Source organism: Mustela nigripes, chromosome 4 (assembly GCF_022355385.1).
Source record: "Mustela nigripes isolate SB6536 chromosome 4, MUSNIG.SB6536, whole genome shotgun sequence".
NCBI classification, from domain to species: Eukaryota; Metazoa; Chordata; class Mammalia; order Carnivora; family Mustelidae; genus Mustela; species Mustela nigripes.
The window spans coordinates 88,336,179-88,354,420 of NC_081560.1; the positions used below are offsets into that span (position 1 = coordinate 88,336,179).

Consider the following 18,242-nt stretch of genomic DNA (forward strand, 5'->3'; position numbering starts at 1 on the left):
GTGGCTCAGTCAGTTGAGCTGCCTTCAGCTCAGGTCATGATCCCAGGGTCCTGGGATCAAGTCCCACATTGGGCTCCTTGCTCAGCAGGGAGCCTGCTTCTCTCTCTGCCTCTGCCTGCTGCTCTGCCTGCTTGTGTTCTCTCTCTCTCACTCTGACAAAAAAATAAATAAAATCCTTAAAAAAATCTAGTTTGTCTGATGTAAGTATAGCTACTTTGGATTTCTTTTGACATCCATTGGCATGATAGATTGTTTTCCATCCCTTCACTTTCAATCTACAAGTATTTTTAGGTCTAAACTGAGTCTCTTTTAGGTAATATATAGATGGGTCTTTTTTTTTTTTTAATCCATTCTGATATCCTGTGTCTTTTAATTGGTACATTTAGTCCATTTACACTCAGTGATTATTGAAATAATATGAGTTTAGCCTTTGTTACCTATAATTTGGTATTTCTGGTGATGTTCTCTGTCCTTTCCAGTCTTTGTTGCTTTTAGTGTTCTTTCCTCCCCAAAGAGTCCTCTTTAGTATTTCGTGCAGGACTGGTTTAGTGGTCATGAACTCTTTTCGTTTTTGTTTATATTGGAAACTCTCTCCTATTCTGAATGACAGTCTTGCTGGATAAAGTATTATTGGCTGCATATTTTTCCCATTTAGCACGTTGAATATATCATGCCACTTTCTTCTGGCCTGCCAGGTTTCTGTGGAGAGGTCAGCTGCTAAACTTATGTGTCTACCCTATTGTGTTAAAGATCGTTTGTCCTTATCTGCTTTAAGAATTCTCTGTCTTTGTATTTTGCAAGTTTCACTATGATATGTCTTGGTGTTAACCTGTTTTTGATGACGGTGAGGAGAGTTCTCTGTGCCTCTTGATCTTGAATGCCTGTTTCTTTCCCCAGATTAGTGAAGTTCTGTTATATTTGTTCAAATATACCTTATGTCACTTTTGTCCACTCTTCTTCTTTTGGGACTTGTATGAATATTATTTCTGTTTATAGAAGCACTCAGTTCCCTTAGTCTATATTCATGATCTAATAGCTTTCTTTCCCTCTTCTTTTCAGCTTCATGATTTTCTACAATTTTGTTTTCTAGATCACTTATTTGTTCCTCTGCATCTTGTCCCCTTGTTGTGATTACATCTAATTGGGATTTCATGTTGGTTATAGTATTTTTAATGGCTTGACTAGATTTCTAGTTCTCTTATCTCTGCAGTAAGTGTTTCTCTGGAGTCTTCTGAATTGTTTTCTCTCTCCCCAACCCCCACCCAAGACCAACTAATATTCTAGTGACTGTTATTCTGAATTCTTGTTCACATGTATTACTTATATCTGTTTTGAGCAAATCCCTGGCTGTGGTTTCTTCTTGATCTTTCTTTTGGGGAGAATTCCTCTGTCTTCTACAATGTGGTGGGGTTTCTTTTTTCAGCTCTAGTTGTTCATTTTGATTTTCTCTGTCCTTGGTTCGATTTCTTGGGTGTTCAAAATGATCTGATATTTATCTAGCTGAGTTCAAGGGATGAGGCAAGCCTGTGGTCTCCCTCCTCCTTCACCATCTTAACTCATTACTTCTTAATGCCTGTCCTACCTGCAGTTTTAACCCCCCAGAACAAAACCTTTAACCCATCATTTTGAATCACCTAGCTAGCACTAGTGAGGTATTTCACCTCATAGGCCCATGTCTTCCCCTTAGGAGAACGACCTTTCCTTGACACGATGAATTCTTTACTACAGTGCACTCTTTGGTAAAAATTTTTTTCTGTCCCCTTTCTGCCTTTAAAAGGAGTTCAGTGGAACTCCTTTCTATTGGGATGCCTGCTTTCTATGAATTGTTTGATCTTTAAATTTACTAGGTTGAATTTTGTTGTTCAACAACCTTTTATATTTATTTACTTTGCTTTGTTAGAAAACCAACTGATGGTGATTAAAATCTTAAAATTCCCAAGAGCACCACTAGAAGTTCAAAGAGAGAGAAGGGCATTTGGTAGAGCCTTGATATTTATTTATTTGACAGATAAAGATCACAGGTAGGTAGAGAGACAGGCAGAGAGAGAGGGGGAAGCAGACTCCCTGCCAAGCAGGGAGCCTGATGCGGGGCTCGATCCCAGGACCCTGAGATCATGACCTGAGCCGAAGGAAGAGGCTTTAACCACTGAGCTACCCAGGTGCCCCTTCCTTTTCAATTTTTTGGAATAGTTTGAGAATAAATATTAACTCTTTTAAAAATACGTGGTAGAATTTGCCTGTAAATCCATCTGGTCCTGGACTTTTGTTTGTTAGGAATTTTTTGATTGCTGACTCAATTTCTTTGCTTGTTTTTGATCTATTCTGATTATCTGTATTTTCCTGTTTCAGTTTTGTAGTTTCTAGGTTTCTTGGAAGTGATTCATATTTTTCAGATTGTCCATTTTGTTTGCGTATACTTTTTCATAATACACTCTTAATTCTTTGTATATCTGTGCTGCTCATTTATGGTTTTATTTAAGTAATTTCTCTTTATTGTCTTGATGAGACAAAATTTATCAATTTTATTGGTCTTTTCAAAGAGTGAGCTTCTGTTACAGTGTTCTTTTTTATTTTAGGTTCTGAATAATTTAATTCTGCTTGAACTTTTATTATTTCGTTTCTTCTGCTGTTTTGGGGTTTTGTTCTTTTCCTAGCTCTTCTAAGGTGTAAAGTTAGGTTGTTTGAGACTTTTCTTGCTTCTCAAATGAAGCCTATATTACTGTAATCTTACCTCTTTGAAAAGCTTTTTCTGAATCCCAAGGGATTTGGACAATTGTGTTTTCATTTTCATTTGTTTCCATGTAATTTTTAATTTATTCTTTGATTCCTGGTTGACACAGTCATTGTTTAGTAGCATGTTTTTTAACCTCCATGTGTTTGTCATCTTTCTAGATTTTTACTTGTGGTTGACTTCTGGTTCCATAGCTTTGTGGTCAGAAAAGATGTGTAGTGTGATCCTGATCTTCTTGAATTTGTTGAGGCTTACTTTGTGGCCTAATACGTGATCTATTCTGGATAATGTTCTGTGTGTACTTGATTGTGTATTATGCTGTTTTAGGATGACATGTTCTGTATATGTCTGTTAAATCCATCTGTTCTAGTATGTCATTGAAAGCATCGGTTCCTTGTTGATTTTGTTTAGATTATCTGCCCATTAATGTATGTAGGGTGTTAAAGTCCCCCACTGCTACTGTATTATTACTGGTTAGTTCCTTTATGTTTATTATTACCTGTTTTATGTATTTGGGTGCTCTTATGTTGGGGGCATAAATACTTAAAATTTTTATATCTTCTTTTTTGGATTGTCCCTTTTATTATTATGTAGTGTCTTTTCATTTCTCATTATAGTTTTTGCTGTAAAGCCTATTATGTCTGATACAAGTATTGCTACTCTAGCTTTATTTTGCCATCCATTTGTAGAATAATTTTTTCTCCATCCCCTTATTCTCCATCTGTCTTTAGATCTAAAAGGAGTTTTTTGTAGGCAAGATATAGATTGGCCTTGTTTTCTTTCTAAGATTTTGTTTCTTTGACAGATACAGTGAGAGATGGAACACAAGTGGGGGGGTGGGAGAGGGAAAGCAGGCTTCCCACCAAGCAGGAAGCTGGATGCAGGGCTTGATCCCAGGACCCTGCAGTCATGACCTGAACAGAAGGCAGACGCCTAATGACTGAACGACCCAGGTGCCCCCCCATCTTATTTATTTATTTATTTATTTATTTATTTATTTATTTATTTCTAAGTCCATTCTGTCACCCTTTGTCTTTTGATTGGGTGTTTGGTCCATTTGCATTCAAAGTAATTACTGACAGATACGAATTTATTGTCACTGCACTTGTGGTTGTTTTGGATGATTTTCTCTGGTCTTTTGTCTTTTATGGTTTGCTGATTTTCTCTAATAATATATTTGATTTCTTTCTCTTTGTTGGTTGCATATTTATTAGTGGTTTTTGATATGTGGTTACCATTGGGTTTGTATCTAACCTCTTGCAGATAGCAGTCTATACTTAAAGCTGATGGTTGTTTAAGTGAACCCATTCTTTACTCCTCCCAGGTTTTAGGTATATGTTGTCATGTTTTACATCCTTTTTTGAGTTCCTTTACTGATGCTCCTTTTGTGTTTCCTACATTTATACTGTCATTTTTGGTCTCTCCTTTCCACTCAAAAGAGTCCCCTTTAATATTTCTTGCACAGCTGGTTTAGTAATCTTGAGCTCCTTTCGTCTTTGTTGTCTGGGAAATTCTCTCTCCTTCTATTCTGAATGATAGCTTTGCTTGATTGAATATTTTTGGCTGCAGATTTTTCCCATTCAGCACTTTGAATATTTCATGCTAATCCCTTTTTGCTTGGTAAGTTTCTGCTGAAAAAGCCCTTGTTAGCTTTATGGGGTTTTCCTTATAAGTTACTATCTTATTTTGTGTTGCTGCTTTTAAAGTTTTATCATTATATTTTGCTAAATTTATTACAATATGTCTCTGTGCCAATTTGCTTTTGTTGATTTTTGGGGGCTCCTCCGTGTCTCCTAGATCTGGATATGTTTTCTTCCCCAGATCAGGGAAGTTTTCAGCATTATTTTGTCAAATAATTTTTTCCTTTTCTCTCTCTTCTTCTTTTGGAACTCCTATAATATGAATGTTATTACATTTGATGGAGTTACTGAGTTCCCTAAGTCTATTGTCATTCTGCATAATTCTTTTTTCTCTTTTAGTTAGCTTGATTACTTTCCATTAGTTTGTCTTCTAACTTATTAATTTGTTCATCATCCAGCCTGCTGCTACCAAGCATATTTCTCACTTTGTTTCTTAAGACCTTTATCCCTGCTGTTTTATTCCTTATCTGTATTAATGGTCTCACTGATGCCTTCCAGTCTTCTCGAGTCCGTATCATTATGAACAGTATATTCCCTATCAGGCATAATTACTTGTATTTTTCACTTGGATTTCTTCTGCCCATCACCTTGTGTTGTTATTTCATTTGGAAAAGTCTTCTCATTTTTCTAAGTTTCTGTGCCTATTTCTGTGTGTCAGGAAAGTCAACTACATCTCTTGTTCTTGAGGGTAACAGCCTCATGAAGAAGAGGTCCAGTAGTGCCGTGCCACCATGTGGTCATGTGGTATCCTGTTCACCAGGGCCCGGCGTTTCTGGGAGTGTCTCCAATGTGTGCTGTGTGTGTTCAGCTGTTGTGTTCTGGCTGTTTTATCCTTTAGGTCAGTCATCTGCGGCATCTCTTTGCCTATTTTCGGCAGTGTTTGGTTCCTGGTCTGAATGTGGTGTGTTTTAACTAGGTGTGCTCTGAACTGCTTGTGAAAAGAGACCAGTCACTGCCTGAATTGAGGCTCCACAAAACTCCTACATTAGTAGAGAGTGGGAGCAGGAGATTGGGCATGTCCTCTGGTGGAGGGGGTCAGCTGTGCTGGGACTGAAGTAAGCATGACTGGGAAGAGTGGCTCCCCCATAGCACTTGGTGGTAGGGCTTGGTGTAAGCAATTTAGGAAGGGAGAGTGGATGTTGCATTGGTTCCCACAGGTGGGCCTGTGGTTATGCTGAGTGGTGGCAAAGGGAAATGGCAATTCCTTTGTTACCAGAAGCGTCTCCACAGTATTTCTCTTTGGGATGTCCTCCAAGATGAGCAAATAACTCCCCACTGTGTGCTCCAGGTACTCTTTAGATCACTGTTTCCAAGCTTACATCCATGTTTGTTGTGTTGTTTGATTAGGTTCTCTCCAAAAGCTGAGCAATGTCCGTGGGACTCTATATCATCCAAGTCTCCTGACCTTTAAAACACCAGGCTTCAAGTCCTGCTGGTTTCAAGAACTTACAAAATTTGGCCCCTCTCGTTTTTGAAGCCAGTTGCTATGGGGATTCATTTTCCTGTGTTGTTAGTCTCTGGCCCTTCTCCTTAATCACAGCTCCCTCCCCACTGCACTGGCCACAATCCATTTCTCTCCCAAACTGCATCCCTCCCCTTCCTATCTCTTCAATGTGGCTTCTATTTTTTAAGTTGTAGAGTTTGTTCTGCCAGTCTTCAGGTCAATTTCTGGGGTAACTTAGGATGATTAGATAGTTATCTCATTGTATTCATGGAATGAGACGAGCCTAGGCTCATCTTCCTCCATGCCATTGTCAAACCTCCAGGCTCTAATCTATATTTTGATTAAACACCTTATTTCATGAATGTACTGTAATGATTTTTCAAAAGGACAGTAATATTTGAACATGTTTTGAAAGTTATCCATCTTTTTAAAAAACAGTAAAATGGCTTTTTTAAATATTTAGTAAAATGGTCAGGGTATTAGCATTATATAGGGTACCAAAACATTCAGAAAAGCCTTTATCTGAATGACATTTACTCAACAAACAATTGTATGTCTACTATGTGCTAAATGCAGGAAATAGGGATGAATAAAACACTGCTGTACACATCCTACACCATAGGACATAGACCCATGGATCACAAGTGCATTTTAGAAATATACTCAATACCTGTGGAGCCCAGAGGAAGGGTCCATGGAATGAGGATGGCAGATGAATGAGTTGTAAAGGGTTCCTGGAGGCGTTATCACCTAATCACCTACAATAAGTTGGCCAAAGGAAGGCATTTCTGGCGGAGGCGTCAGCATGAGCAAAGGCAGAAAAAAACAGAAGATAGTGTATTGTGAATATGTGTGCATGAGTGTGTGGAAGGTAGAGCAAATCAGTTAATCCTGGCACAGATAAAGAAAAGTAAAACAAGAGGCTATCTGTGTAGCATGGGGCAGATCAAGGAGGGTTTGTGGGTTAGGCTGGATTCTGAGCATTATCCTGGAGGCTAGAGGGAGCTTCAAATGTTTTAAGTGGGGGACTGACACTATTGGAATTTGTTAATACTCTGGTACGTACAACGAGAGGGAGAGGGGGTTGGGACAGGAAAACTAGTTAGATATTATTTATATTGTTTCAGGAAGAGAGCTGCAGGTCTGAAATGGAGTTTGAGGGAAAAAAATCATAACATTTAGTAGGTAAATTAGCAGGACCGTGAGTTTGATCATGTGTGTGGGGGGAATCTCACGTAGGTGGTGGGCTGAGCCTCTAAATGAGGCAGATCTTCAGGAATATGCTAAGTTTGGAACTGCTATATTTGAGTAGGTAGGTATCTGGGTGACAAGGCATCATAGAAAAATTCATTAGCCTAGAGATATTAATGCATGGAAGCTTTAGTAGATAGGTGATAGCTGAGACCATGAGAATGGCTAAGATCAGCCAAGACAAATGAGGAGATAAATAGGACAAGATAATATTTAAAGGGTTTAAGTGTGTGAAGAAGAGCCCGAGGGCCCCCACCATATTATACCATAGACAACAAAAGAGTAGTTTCAGTTATTGGCAGTGGCAAATAGAGGAGCAATCCTCTGGTAAGAAGAACTAAACACACTCATTTGACAATCAAGAGGTCACTTTGTATGAGTGACAAGGACCAGATGAGGAGGGCTGGTGTTATCAAGGGATTTTTTTTTTTTTTTAAAGGATGAGAGAAATAGAGAAATTCCTTCCCGAGGAGGAAGAAATAGAAAGTGAGAAGCTGAAGATAGTTATTTTTTTTTCCCCTGAGCTCAGAAATCTGGTAGAAATCTTCAGGGCTACTCGGAAGACCGACCACATCAGAATTAAACCTGTAGCCAATTAATTCATCAGGATTGCTTATAAATAAGCATAATCCATCTTAAGTTAAAAACCATGTCTTCCAAAAGTTTAAGTCAAAGAAGTAAAAGCTCAGTAACCAATTACAAAATTAAAAAAAAAAAAAAAAGTTGGTCAGGATAACTTTAAACTGAAATTTTTTGTCAACCAAGAATAATGCTTCATTTCTCTGGGATGAATATAAATCATTGTAAACCAAAATTGCCTTTTTTCTGCAAACTATGCTATAAGCCAGTAGAAAAGTCAACTGGTAGTTTCTACTGCTCACCAAAAGAACAGCACAAGCCCTGAAATGTGGTAAAAGCCTCATGTGCCCACGAATACTAAGTTAAGTCACCAAGAGTCTTTATACCAATAAGGCGAAGGCTCAGTTGCTCTGGGGTAGTCTACAGGCAAATTTCCTGATTATCAAGGCCAACTTCTATGTTAGTTAAAGAAATTTTGGTGCAGTTGGTAATCTGATTCTAAAATTCCTTTTAAGAACATATTTTTCTTTGTTGGAATGACCTAAACAAATACTTTTGGGAAGTTTTAATAGAACAAATGACTGTGAACCAAATAAAGATGGATTTGTCTCTGAAGAACAGATAACAATTAGAGAAACTTCAAATAAAATGAAATAGTAATTTAAAACGAAGTGGGAAGAGCCTGAATACAGGTGAGGTGACTGGTTTTATTTGGCTGCAGAATGCTTTGGTTGCTCTTTTTAAAAGAACTAAACAAAATGTAAATCTTGAAACATTAAAAACAAGCAATTTCAAAAATGCAATAAAGGCTCGAACACTTGGGCCTGTGTCAGCAGAAGGGGTGTTTATAGCATGCTAATAAAATCAAGAAATTTCTTATTGAGATTATTCCTTCCCTCCGTTATGTCAACAGATATTGACTAGTGCCTGGTAAAGGTCATCAAACAGCCGGCAACACACTAAGTGCTTTGTGTCTGTCTCTCCTTGTCCATATGTGCTTGGACACCATGAGGAGGCTGAGCGCCTCCTCTCGCAGGCTGACCTTGGTCAGTGGTCTCCACTGCCTGATCCCTTTGAGGTTCATACCACCTACTGTTGCTGCCTCCTGCTGACCTCTGGGTCCCTTCCCTTCATTCACGGAACATGCTGGTGCCTTATACAGCTTTCTTCTACCTCAACATCTGCCATCTTTCCTGTTCTTGTTTTGTGTCTCAAGATCTTCTGCATTCAGCCACTGCAAGGTCATACCCTGGAAAGTACTATACCATGAACTTGCTCCTCTCTGATCATTGATCCAAGTATACTGAGACTAGTGTTTCCTGTTCTTCCAAACCTGCCTGTTCCAGCAACGTAGACCAGAGCTGCTAGCACACTGTCCATTGGGCTCCCTACTACCTTCCCAGTGCTCTGGGTAGCTCTCATGTCCTTACCTCTCCGGTTTAGATATGTAGGAACATTATTTTGGCACTTATTCACTTAGCATAACTCATCTGGCAAAACACTAAGTATCTCCATGTTCTCTGTGTCTGTACCCAGGCATCGGAGTGCTACTATGAAAGGGAACAAAAGCATCGCAATAGGCCAACTTTCACTTTTAAGTTGTCACCAAACAGTTGGGTCCTCCACACTGTGCTATAGTCGTACTATGCCTCCGGTCACTGTATTCTCCACAAAAACTATTTAAAAGCCTCCTTTTCCCAAAGCGCAATCTCCTTTGGTCTCTGACTTCACAGCGAAAACCATGTCCTGCATGAGCACCTGTCCCATCACGGCAAGTGTTTTGGACCCCATGCCCCCCACGGATTCCTTTTGGCTCTGTTATCGTCAACTTCTCCCTCTTTCCCAAGTCCTTTTCAGAATTAAAGCAGTAGCTAAGAAGGGAAAGGAAGACAAACTGTTGCCTCACTTGTTTCCTTTTTACATCCAGAATTCAGAGTTTTGCAAGGTAGCGGCTTTCTGCCATGTGCTGCCTCTGCCTCTGTGCAGGGAATGCTGGGAAGCCGCTAGTTATCTCCAGGTTCAATGCAGTTGACGCTTTTCATCCCTCACTCTACTTGGTCTCTCAGCACATCTCCAACACCGTGCAGAAACACTCCCTTCTTTCATCCTTCCTTTACTCCTCCTGGTTTTCCCCTCATCTCTTTAGCTGCTACTTGTCAGTCTTCTTTGCCTGCTTAACTTCTGCCACTTAGATTTTTAGAGTTCCTCTGGGTTTGCCCTTGGTCCTCCTTTCCTTATACCCTCCAGCAGAGATTGGCACATTTTTTCTTTAAAGGCCCATAAAGTGAATTATTTTAGGTTCCATAGGCCTTGAGGTCTGTCACAACTTCTCAGCTCTGCCACTGTAGCATGAGAGCAGCCATAGGCAATAATCAGACTAACGTGCATGGCTTGTTCCAATCAAACTGCATTTACAAAAACAGGATGGATTTGGCATGTGGTTTGCCAGGGCATAGTCTGTCTCCCTAGAGAAGTACCCTTTCCTGTGTCTTTCATGACCAGCTGTACATCAAATTCATACCTGGAGATCCTCCTGTCCCCAATCTGTAAATTCAACTACCTAATATCCACATTTAAATGTCTCAATGGCATCTCAGATCTTAACCTAGGAATTGTGCCCTTTCCCCCCAAATCTGGTCTCTCTCCAGTGTCTTTAGTAAGAGGCACTGCCATTCGGATAGCTACACAAGGCAGAAAATAGAGGAGTCATCCCTAATGCCTGTCTCTCATTTTCTAATTCTTTGAATTGGAGGAATACCTAAAAGAGGGTAAATCTGGAAATGGCCATTATTTGAAGCACACAGTCAAATTTAACATTTCACTAATAGAGCTAAACTTTATTTCCATGTTTATTACATGTTTCATCTTTGATGTTGTAATATACATATTATAATTAACATACAACTTGGGAGAAAAGCTGGACATTCTCCACTGAATGGGTTAAAAAGGAATGTAAAACTACAAAATACTTGTTTAAGTGTTGAATTCTAAATTATGGCAAACAGAACAATAATTACCTTGCCATTTTTCTCTTTCTAGTTTTCCAAGATGAGTTTCATTATAAAATATTTTCATAACAATTTATTTCAAGAAAGGAAATAAGGGATAATCATTAAAACCATTTGACTTGAAGTATAGAGTACAAATAAAGAGTCTTAACACAGAACTCCTATCTTCTATTTAAAATACAAATGCTTCATGATATTATGAAACTGAGAGGGATTAACTGATGTCAACTGCAAATCTAATGACTTAAGCAAACCCAAACATGCCATTTGCTTTTGTCTGGAAGAGTTAGGCTGATTTAAAGGTGACACACACAGCAGAATTCTAGTTGATAACTATGTCAACCATAGTTAGCACATAGAATGGGGATGGCCAAATATTAAGTGCTTAGTCACAGAAATTCAGACTACTCAGTTCCAAGTGGCTAATAGAATTAATCATTCCACCTCTCTCCTTCTACGCCATGCACTACTGCACAGATGTTAGCATTCACCGGATGTCTGAAAATAAAATCCCCTAGCTACTCTGAAACTGCTGAGATTCACAGAACACAAAGAATATTATCTGTACTATAATTCCAATGTTTTAAACAAAATCAAAATTATGGGTGGTTATCAAAGTTGTTATTTGGTAATAAATATGGTGTTTTAATTCTCTAAAAGCCCCTTAGCACATTCTGTGAAGAAAGCTGTGTTTTTAATACTAATTTTTGCTTAGATACATTTAAAAGAATTAGCTTAAAATTATTTTCCACTAGGCATTACAGGATGAAAACTCTTAATAAAAGTGAACAGTGCTTATTATTTTCAATAAACTAATGTTTAGAATCATTTGCAAAACCCACCTTCTTTTTAATGATGTTTTTAAGAGACATTATTCTACTGATAAATACCTTTCTCTTGTAACTGTTTAGGACAAATGATTTATGGCTTTTCAGTTTTTTAAATTTCACATTTAAAGTCATGTTAGTAAAGCTTTCAAAATTGGTCTTCCAAGATCAGATTCTTAAATAAAAACAGAAAGGACAAAAGAAAGACAAACTCCTTATCAACATAGTTTCCTCCTGTCCCTGGAAATCAACATTTCTCTTAAACTTCAAGGCACACACTCCTTTTCTTAGACCTCAGGGGTCGACAAACTTTTTCTGCAAAGGGCCAGATAATAAACTTTTCATGCTTTGTGGGTCATATGGTCACTATGTAACTACTTGATTTCTGCACTATCCCAAGAAAGCAGTCATAGACAACAGGTATTTATTATAAAAAAGAAAGCAGTCTGAACTTGGCCACAGTTGGCCAACTCCTGCCTTAGAACAGACGTAAATAGACAAGAATCATTAAAACAAAACTGGTCTCTTGTCAGATGTGATGACTGACTCAGAATCTAGCAGTTAATCACTCTAGAACATTTTTGATGTTGAACACTTTGAATGTAGCCAACTTACTACTCTTGGTTAAGATTCTTCTCTTCAAACTCATGTCATCATGCTTTAATTTATCCTCATTTAAGAACTTGCTTGTGCATTATTTATTGAGGAATTCAGGTTAAAATTAATAAATGATGTCCATACAATTTAATATCCAATTTAATTTTTAAAAAACTTAATGAAAAATATAACAGAATCAAAACATTTAAAATAAGTACACTCACTACCCATTCCAGTAATTCATTTAAGTCGTATCAGCTATAGAATAGGAAAAATAAATTCAGAAGTGTAATTTAAAATACACTACTTCCACTTTTGTTAATATTTTACATTTATGTATATATTCTATCGTGGAAGCAGAAATTCTCTCTAAAAACATCTCCTTAAAATCTTGAGGTGCATGTTAGAGCCACAGGCAATATCTGACATATAAAACTGCAGTACAGGCCTTCAAATTTGGCATTTCACTGGTACAATACAATGACCAACGTATATAATCACTGTACAGTGCCTAGACATTCCAGTAAGAACCATTATTTTCTTTAATGTAGAACGATTAATACATATTCTACAAGGGGCAGTGAGGTTAGTAATTCTATAGGGTATGTCCCGACATAATTTTCAAATTGTACAATAACATAAACAGCTCTGTTAAGGCCATGTTTTATTTGCTGATTAATGGACAAAAGGCAATGTAATTTATTTCAAGTATTTTCTTGAAAGTCTGTGCTCATAAAAATCATGAAAAGTTGGAAAGACTGTTAAATCACTGAAACTTTAAATATATCTTACACAATCTTGTTTGTACAAAAATACAAGTTAAATATAAACATAAAGCAATCAATGATAATTTTATGCAAATCTGTTTTATGTGATCTTCAGTTATATATAAAAGTTTCTGGATTCTGTTATTTGTGAAAAGATCAATACCAGATTGAATTACTATCTATCGGCAAAGGGCCCTAAAAAGCTTGCCTTAGCATTAATCTTTTACATGGTTAAGTGCATTTCCTAATTTGAGATCACCTAAACGCTGGAAAAAAAAACAAAACGAAAGGGCAGTATGTCCATAAACCAACAAACAATTTGGCTGTAATGTATCATAAAACACAAAGAAACCCCCACACATCTGTACAATAAACCTTATTACATACACACAGGTGTCCGCGTGCGTGCATGCACGTACACACACACACGCAGGCGAGCACACACACCCACTCGTAAAGCCTAATGAGGTGCTACTTCCAGTTCGATATTCAGCTCTGCATTTTTTCTTATTTCATCAAATGAATAGCTTTTTGTCACCTTCCCATTCTTGAAGACAGTATGGAGGAGATCCTGTACAAATAAAACAATGTAAATATATTTTCATATTTTATGTAAACATAAAAATGTAAGTTTTATTAACAATCAAGCAAAATACTTCATTAATGCTTTGATGAATTAGACTGACTAGTCAAACACAGTGATGTTTTATGGTGTTCAAATTATGAAATATCTTTATATGCAATGCTTGTGGAGCAGGCAGAGAGCCTGGCAGTATCTAAAAGCGCTATGTAAAAATATTTAGCTTTAAAAGAAGCTAAATATTCTTAAAAGTTTTCCTTGAAGGAAAATCCAAAAACATCCTAGCCGATCCATCTCGATGCTTTCAGGTGGAAGGTGCTCGGCTGCCAGAAGAGTCCTGCTGTCGCTGATCATTATGATGGACAGTGAGCAAGAAAAGCCTGCCAGACCTTCCCTGTTCCTAGACAACAGACTCAATACTGATTAAACCTACCCACCCTGGAATGTGATAAATTTCCTAGTCACTGAGTTTTGGACTTTGGACAAACAAAAACCCCTAAAAAAAAACAAGAAACCAACCCAGAAACAAAAAAGTACTGATTTCTTGATGAATGCTCGTGGCTGATTTAAAAACTGTATATTCCAGAACTAACTGATACATGTAATCCATTTGATCTATGCAAAGGTCACAAGGCTTGAGAATTAAAACTAAATCCTCTTTTGGGTCTGGTAAAACCACTTGGGTCTCCCTAAGGAACTATCTGCCTGCCTTCAGTTTCTCTTTAAAACACCCTAAATTTCGCATTGAGATTGAGATGCATGACCTTCTCTCTCATAAAGTTAAGTACTATCAGAGAATGGGGTTTCCTAGTCTTAAATTAAAATGCCATTTAGGATTATAACTGACTATTGCCTCAAACATTCTACAGTATCATGTACATACTCTTAAAATCAGTGCCTTTTTAAAATCTTAGTTAGGACTGTGTCTAAAGTGATGCTAGTCCATCTGGAAACACTAATTCAGCAAACTCTTGGTAGCTAGGAGAGTTAAGTGAAGGCTACCAAACCCCTAAACCATCAGGCTAAACCTAAAAATTAGCTTAGGGACTAAATACTTTTTAAAGACAAAAATATTCTGCCTCAAAATCTTAAGAGTGTCAAAGTAATACACTCTAAGCAGAATATCTGACATGGTATTAAGAATCCATAGTGATAATGTATGGTATAAACTTTCTTTGGTATTTTTTTTTCTGAGAATATGAATGTTCATAAGTAGTTTCCCTCTAAAAGTTTGTTCAATCCAGTGGTTTAAATAAATTTTGTAACTTTTGAGTTCACAAATACAAGTGTACTTTTGCATGTTAAAGACTGTTACAGCACATGGACCACTTCGGCACACTAGGAATTTTTCTGGTTTGGTTGATTTGAATCCAGGAACTTGGTTAAGTCTAGGTTTCACCAATTGTTATTATGTCATCAGAATCCAGTCTTGGCCTTTTCACATCTTACATTAAGATAACATAATTTGCATTTTGTAGCCCAGAATTGCTGTGAGAATCACATGAGACTAAAGAAAACCATCTTGACTGGATTCTGTTAAGTTTAAAAAAAAAAAAGCAATTATCTTTAACAACATCTCAGAATTTAGACAGCCCTTCCTTTATTAAAAGTATCATAGTTTTACTATAACATAAATAGCTTCCTTTAGTATTTTTGGCTATTCCTCTTCAGAAATTATTTGCTGCTAAATTGGCAGTAAAAGTAAGAATATGTACACAAAATCTTGTTGAAGCTCATCAATCACTACCCTGTGGGTCACTGTGTAGAACTTTTTTTTTTTTTTTGAATGTTATAAAGTTTTTCACCCACTGTATACACTGACTTACAATCTAGCCCCTTCTTGGTTTTCATCTTATTTTGGTAGACTAGGTCAGCATTTGTACACTTTATCACAAAAGTACTTTGTCCTTCAAGAAAAAAATCTGTTCTGAAAATAATTTAAAAATACAACATAGAAGCCCCCTTTCTTAATTTGGAAAGCTAACCTATTGTTAAAAAAAAAAAAAAAAACAGCATAGAGAACATACATGACCATATTCTTCAAGGTCTCCTTTTCCTTCCTCAAGTGTAACAAAATTCCCTGCTGGTGTCCGGTGTAAAGATAATCGACCTTTTTTGGATCTTTTGTTGGGATCAGCAACTGGGTCCTTGAAGACATTAATCTGGAAGAAAGAGAAATAAGACTAATCAGGAATGTTCACTCAATTCCCATTCAAGAAAAAAAAACTTAGGTATTTTATAGGTATAACTAAGCAAATCCACAGCTGGCTTTTAGAAGCATCACTCTAGCTTGTGTTGGAGAACGGAGTCCTCTGTTGTATAAGGTATAAGGTATGAACAAAATCCAAAGTCTTAAATATCCTTTCTTACCACTGGAGATACCTACTACTCTAGTTGTAAGAAGTCATTAAAGTGAACATGTGACCCTTAAGGGATCTTATATATTCTGGATTACCTTAAACGGATTCAAGTACAGCACATGCATGCTACTGAAAAAAAATCTATGTCAACTGTATTAGAGAATCTGTGGCAAGGGAACTAGGATTTTTACTAAGGTAAAAGCTTCCATTCCATTACTTGATAACCTCTCCTTTTGTTACTTTTTACTCTATTCCATGTTACTGTGAAAAGCAAAGAAGACCTAGATAACCCGAAGAGAACAGAGGTTAGTTTAAACATCAGAAAGGTAGGAGGCCAATATAATAGAAGCAAGTAGCCAATCAACCTCAGAATTTTCCAAAGACAGACAGAAATGAAGTAAAGCAGGGGGCCAAGCCAGGTATTGAGGAGTTCTTAGTAACCCCCACTCCCACCTTTGGATCTACAGATTCTCAGCGGCTAGAAGGGCCAGCAAGGGCGATTGCTGTTCAGCTCCCGGAAGTGGGCAGCTTGGGTTCTCCTGTTTTAAGACTATCAGAACAGGACTGTGGTATCTGAACTCCAACCTCATGCTCCACCTTCCTCAAACACGGGACAGTGCCACTTATCTTTAATATGTGATGGCTAGGTGAGCTGACATTCCCACTCAAAATGGTCAGCTTTCTGACTCAAAGGTAGAATACTGAAGCAGTGGAAATGAGTGGCCTGCATCATCTCTCAAATCTTATTTTTCCTCCTCTCCAAGTCACATCTTTTTTTTAACCTCTTTTCTTTCCTTGTTTGGAGTCAAGGTCAGTGGTATATGACAGCATATTAGGAGTTTAGAATCATATCCTTTGGTAGAATGCAGTTATTCAATGTAAAAGACACAGAAGTTACTAACACAGGAGTAAAAGTTGTACATACCCCAAGGCCATTGGTTACAACATAACTACACTTGAAGGAACAATTCAAGAGATCTCTCGTTAACTTCTGTAGCAAAGCTCCACCAGAACCAAAGGCAATGTTTTCAATACTCCATTTTTTTTGCTTCATGCCTTCTACAATCTAGAGGATTAAGAAACAAAAACTAAGTAATCTGATAGAGGAAGGTTATTTTTGCTGAGTCATACTGATGAACAAAAACATCCTAGAGTCATAACACCATACATGGTGAGGTAAGAGTAAGGCCTAAAGAGTTATATTCCACATTTTCTCTTTTAAATAACCTACCCACTTCAAAAAGTGTGAAAGGAAGGGATTTCACTCCAAGCTCCTGCATGTGTAGTGTTGCCATTGTGACTGTGGTCAGGGTGGGGGGAATGAAAGGAATGAGGGAATGAGAAACAACTGGTGATAAAACATTTAAGGTTTTGTGTCTATCACAAGAGAGGTTTCTGCCTCTTTTCCTAAATAAGTAGATTCTGGTACACAGAAATCTACAGCAGGGTTGTATCAACTTCGTAAGATGTCACAGGGAAGCAAAGTTCAAGAGTGAGGCTGACAATGAGGGAAGTCTGCTGTTTGTGAAGTTAAACAGAATTTTCATTTTGTCACATTTAAGGCATCTAGTAGATGTACAAAAGCAAAACTGCTACAATTCCTTTCCTTGCTTCTGAAAACTTATTTCGACTCTCTTCAAGACAAAGAAAGCACGTGTTACCCTTTAGGTCAAAAAACATACAAGTGCATCTGCATTAACACAGATGATTCATCTCTGACCAAGGCTTCATGAAGGCCAAGGAGTATCTGTCTTGATATTTAACTTCTTGTTCGTAAGTTAAAACAAACAAACATACATCGAGTTTAAAGCTAATTCTCAACTTAAAAAAAAAAAAAAAATTGCACATACACTCTCAAAATTTATAAAGAAAAAAAAGAAAAAGAAAACTGAAGAGTTTCAGTTTTTACATGGAAGTTCAAACCCACGGATGAACAAGCGGACTTGCAGAGTTGAGTGCCGGGTGTGAGCCATGGAAGAACACTGAACTAATGGGTTCTCTGAAAATGGCACAGCCCCCTTCCAGCCTGTGATTTTTCACGTGAAAGGGGGAGAAATGCATGTGAGAGCACCTGCTAAACTTGCTAAAATGTAGGCATGGGTAATAGTTCTTAACGGGTACCAAGTAAGAAACCTTTAATTTAGCTGAGCTAAGGAGACAACAACAATTAAAAATGCCTGCTGAGCTCTCTCTACTCAGGTCTTCCTTCCTTTTTGCATGAAAGCCCCTAACCTCCCCATACCAAATGTCTTAAGAGTTGTCTGGGGAGTTTCCACTTTTCTTAAGTAAGGCATTTTGGGAGAGCTCATTTCTGTAACTGCAAGCGAGCTCTTTCAGAAACTTTGTTCTGGAACTCCAACTGCACGTCACCACTGAACCGCTGTTTGCTATATGCCATAGTTTTCTCTTAAATGGATCTTTGGGACACAAACTATTTATAATTTGGGTATTGACCTTA

General features: G+C 37.6%; 1 protein-coding gene across 1 annotated transcript in view; it reads right to left on the minus strand.

Annotated features, from left to right (window-relative positions):
• Window positions 1-11,887: 11,887 nt before the first annotated feature.
• The window catches only part of NAMPT (nicotinamide phosphoribosyltransferase), a 38,970-nt gene continuing 32,615 nt past the window's right edge, over window positions 11,888-18,242 (minus strand). The window contains exons 9-11 of the mRNA XM_059397025.1: window positions 16,710-16,850; window positions 15,452-15,586; window positions 11,888-13,415 (exon numbers count right to left, since the gene is read on the minus strand). Of these exons, the coding sequence (XP_059253008.1) occupies window positions 13,305-13,415; window positions 15,452-15,586; window positions 16,710-16,850 (387 nt within the window). The 3' untranslated portion in view covers window positions 11,888-13,304. The remainder of the gene's footprint in view (window positions 13,416-15,451; window positions 15,587-16,709; window positions 16,851-18,242) is intronic.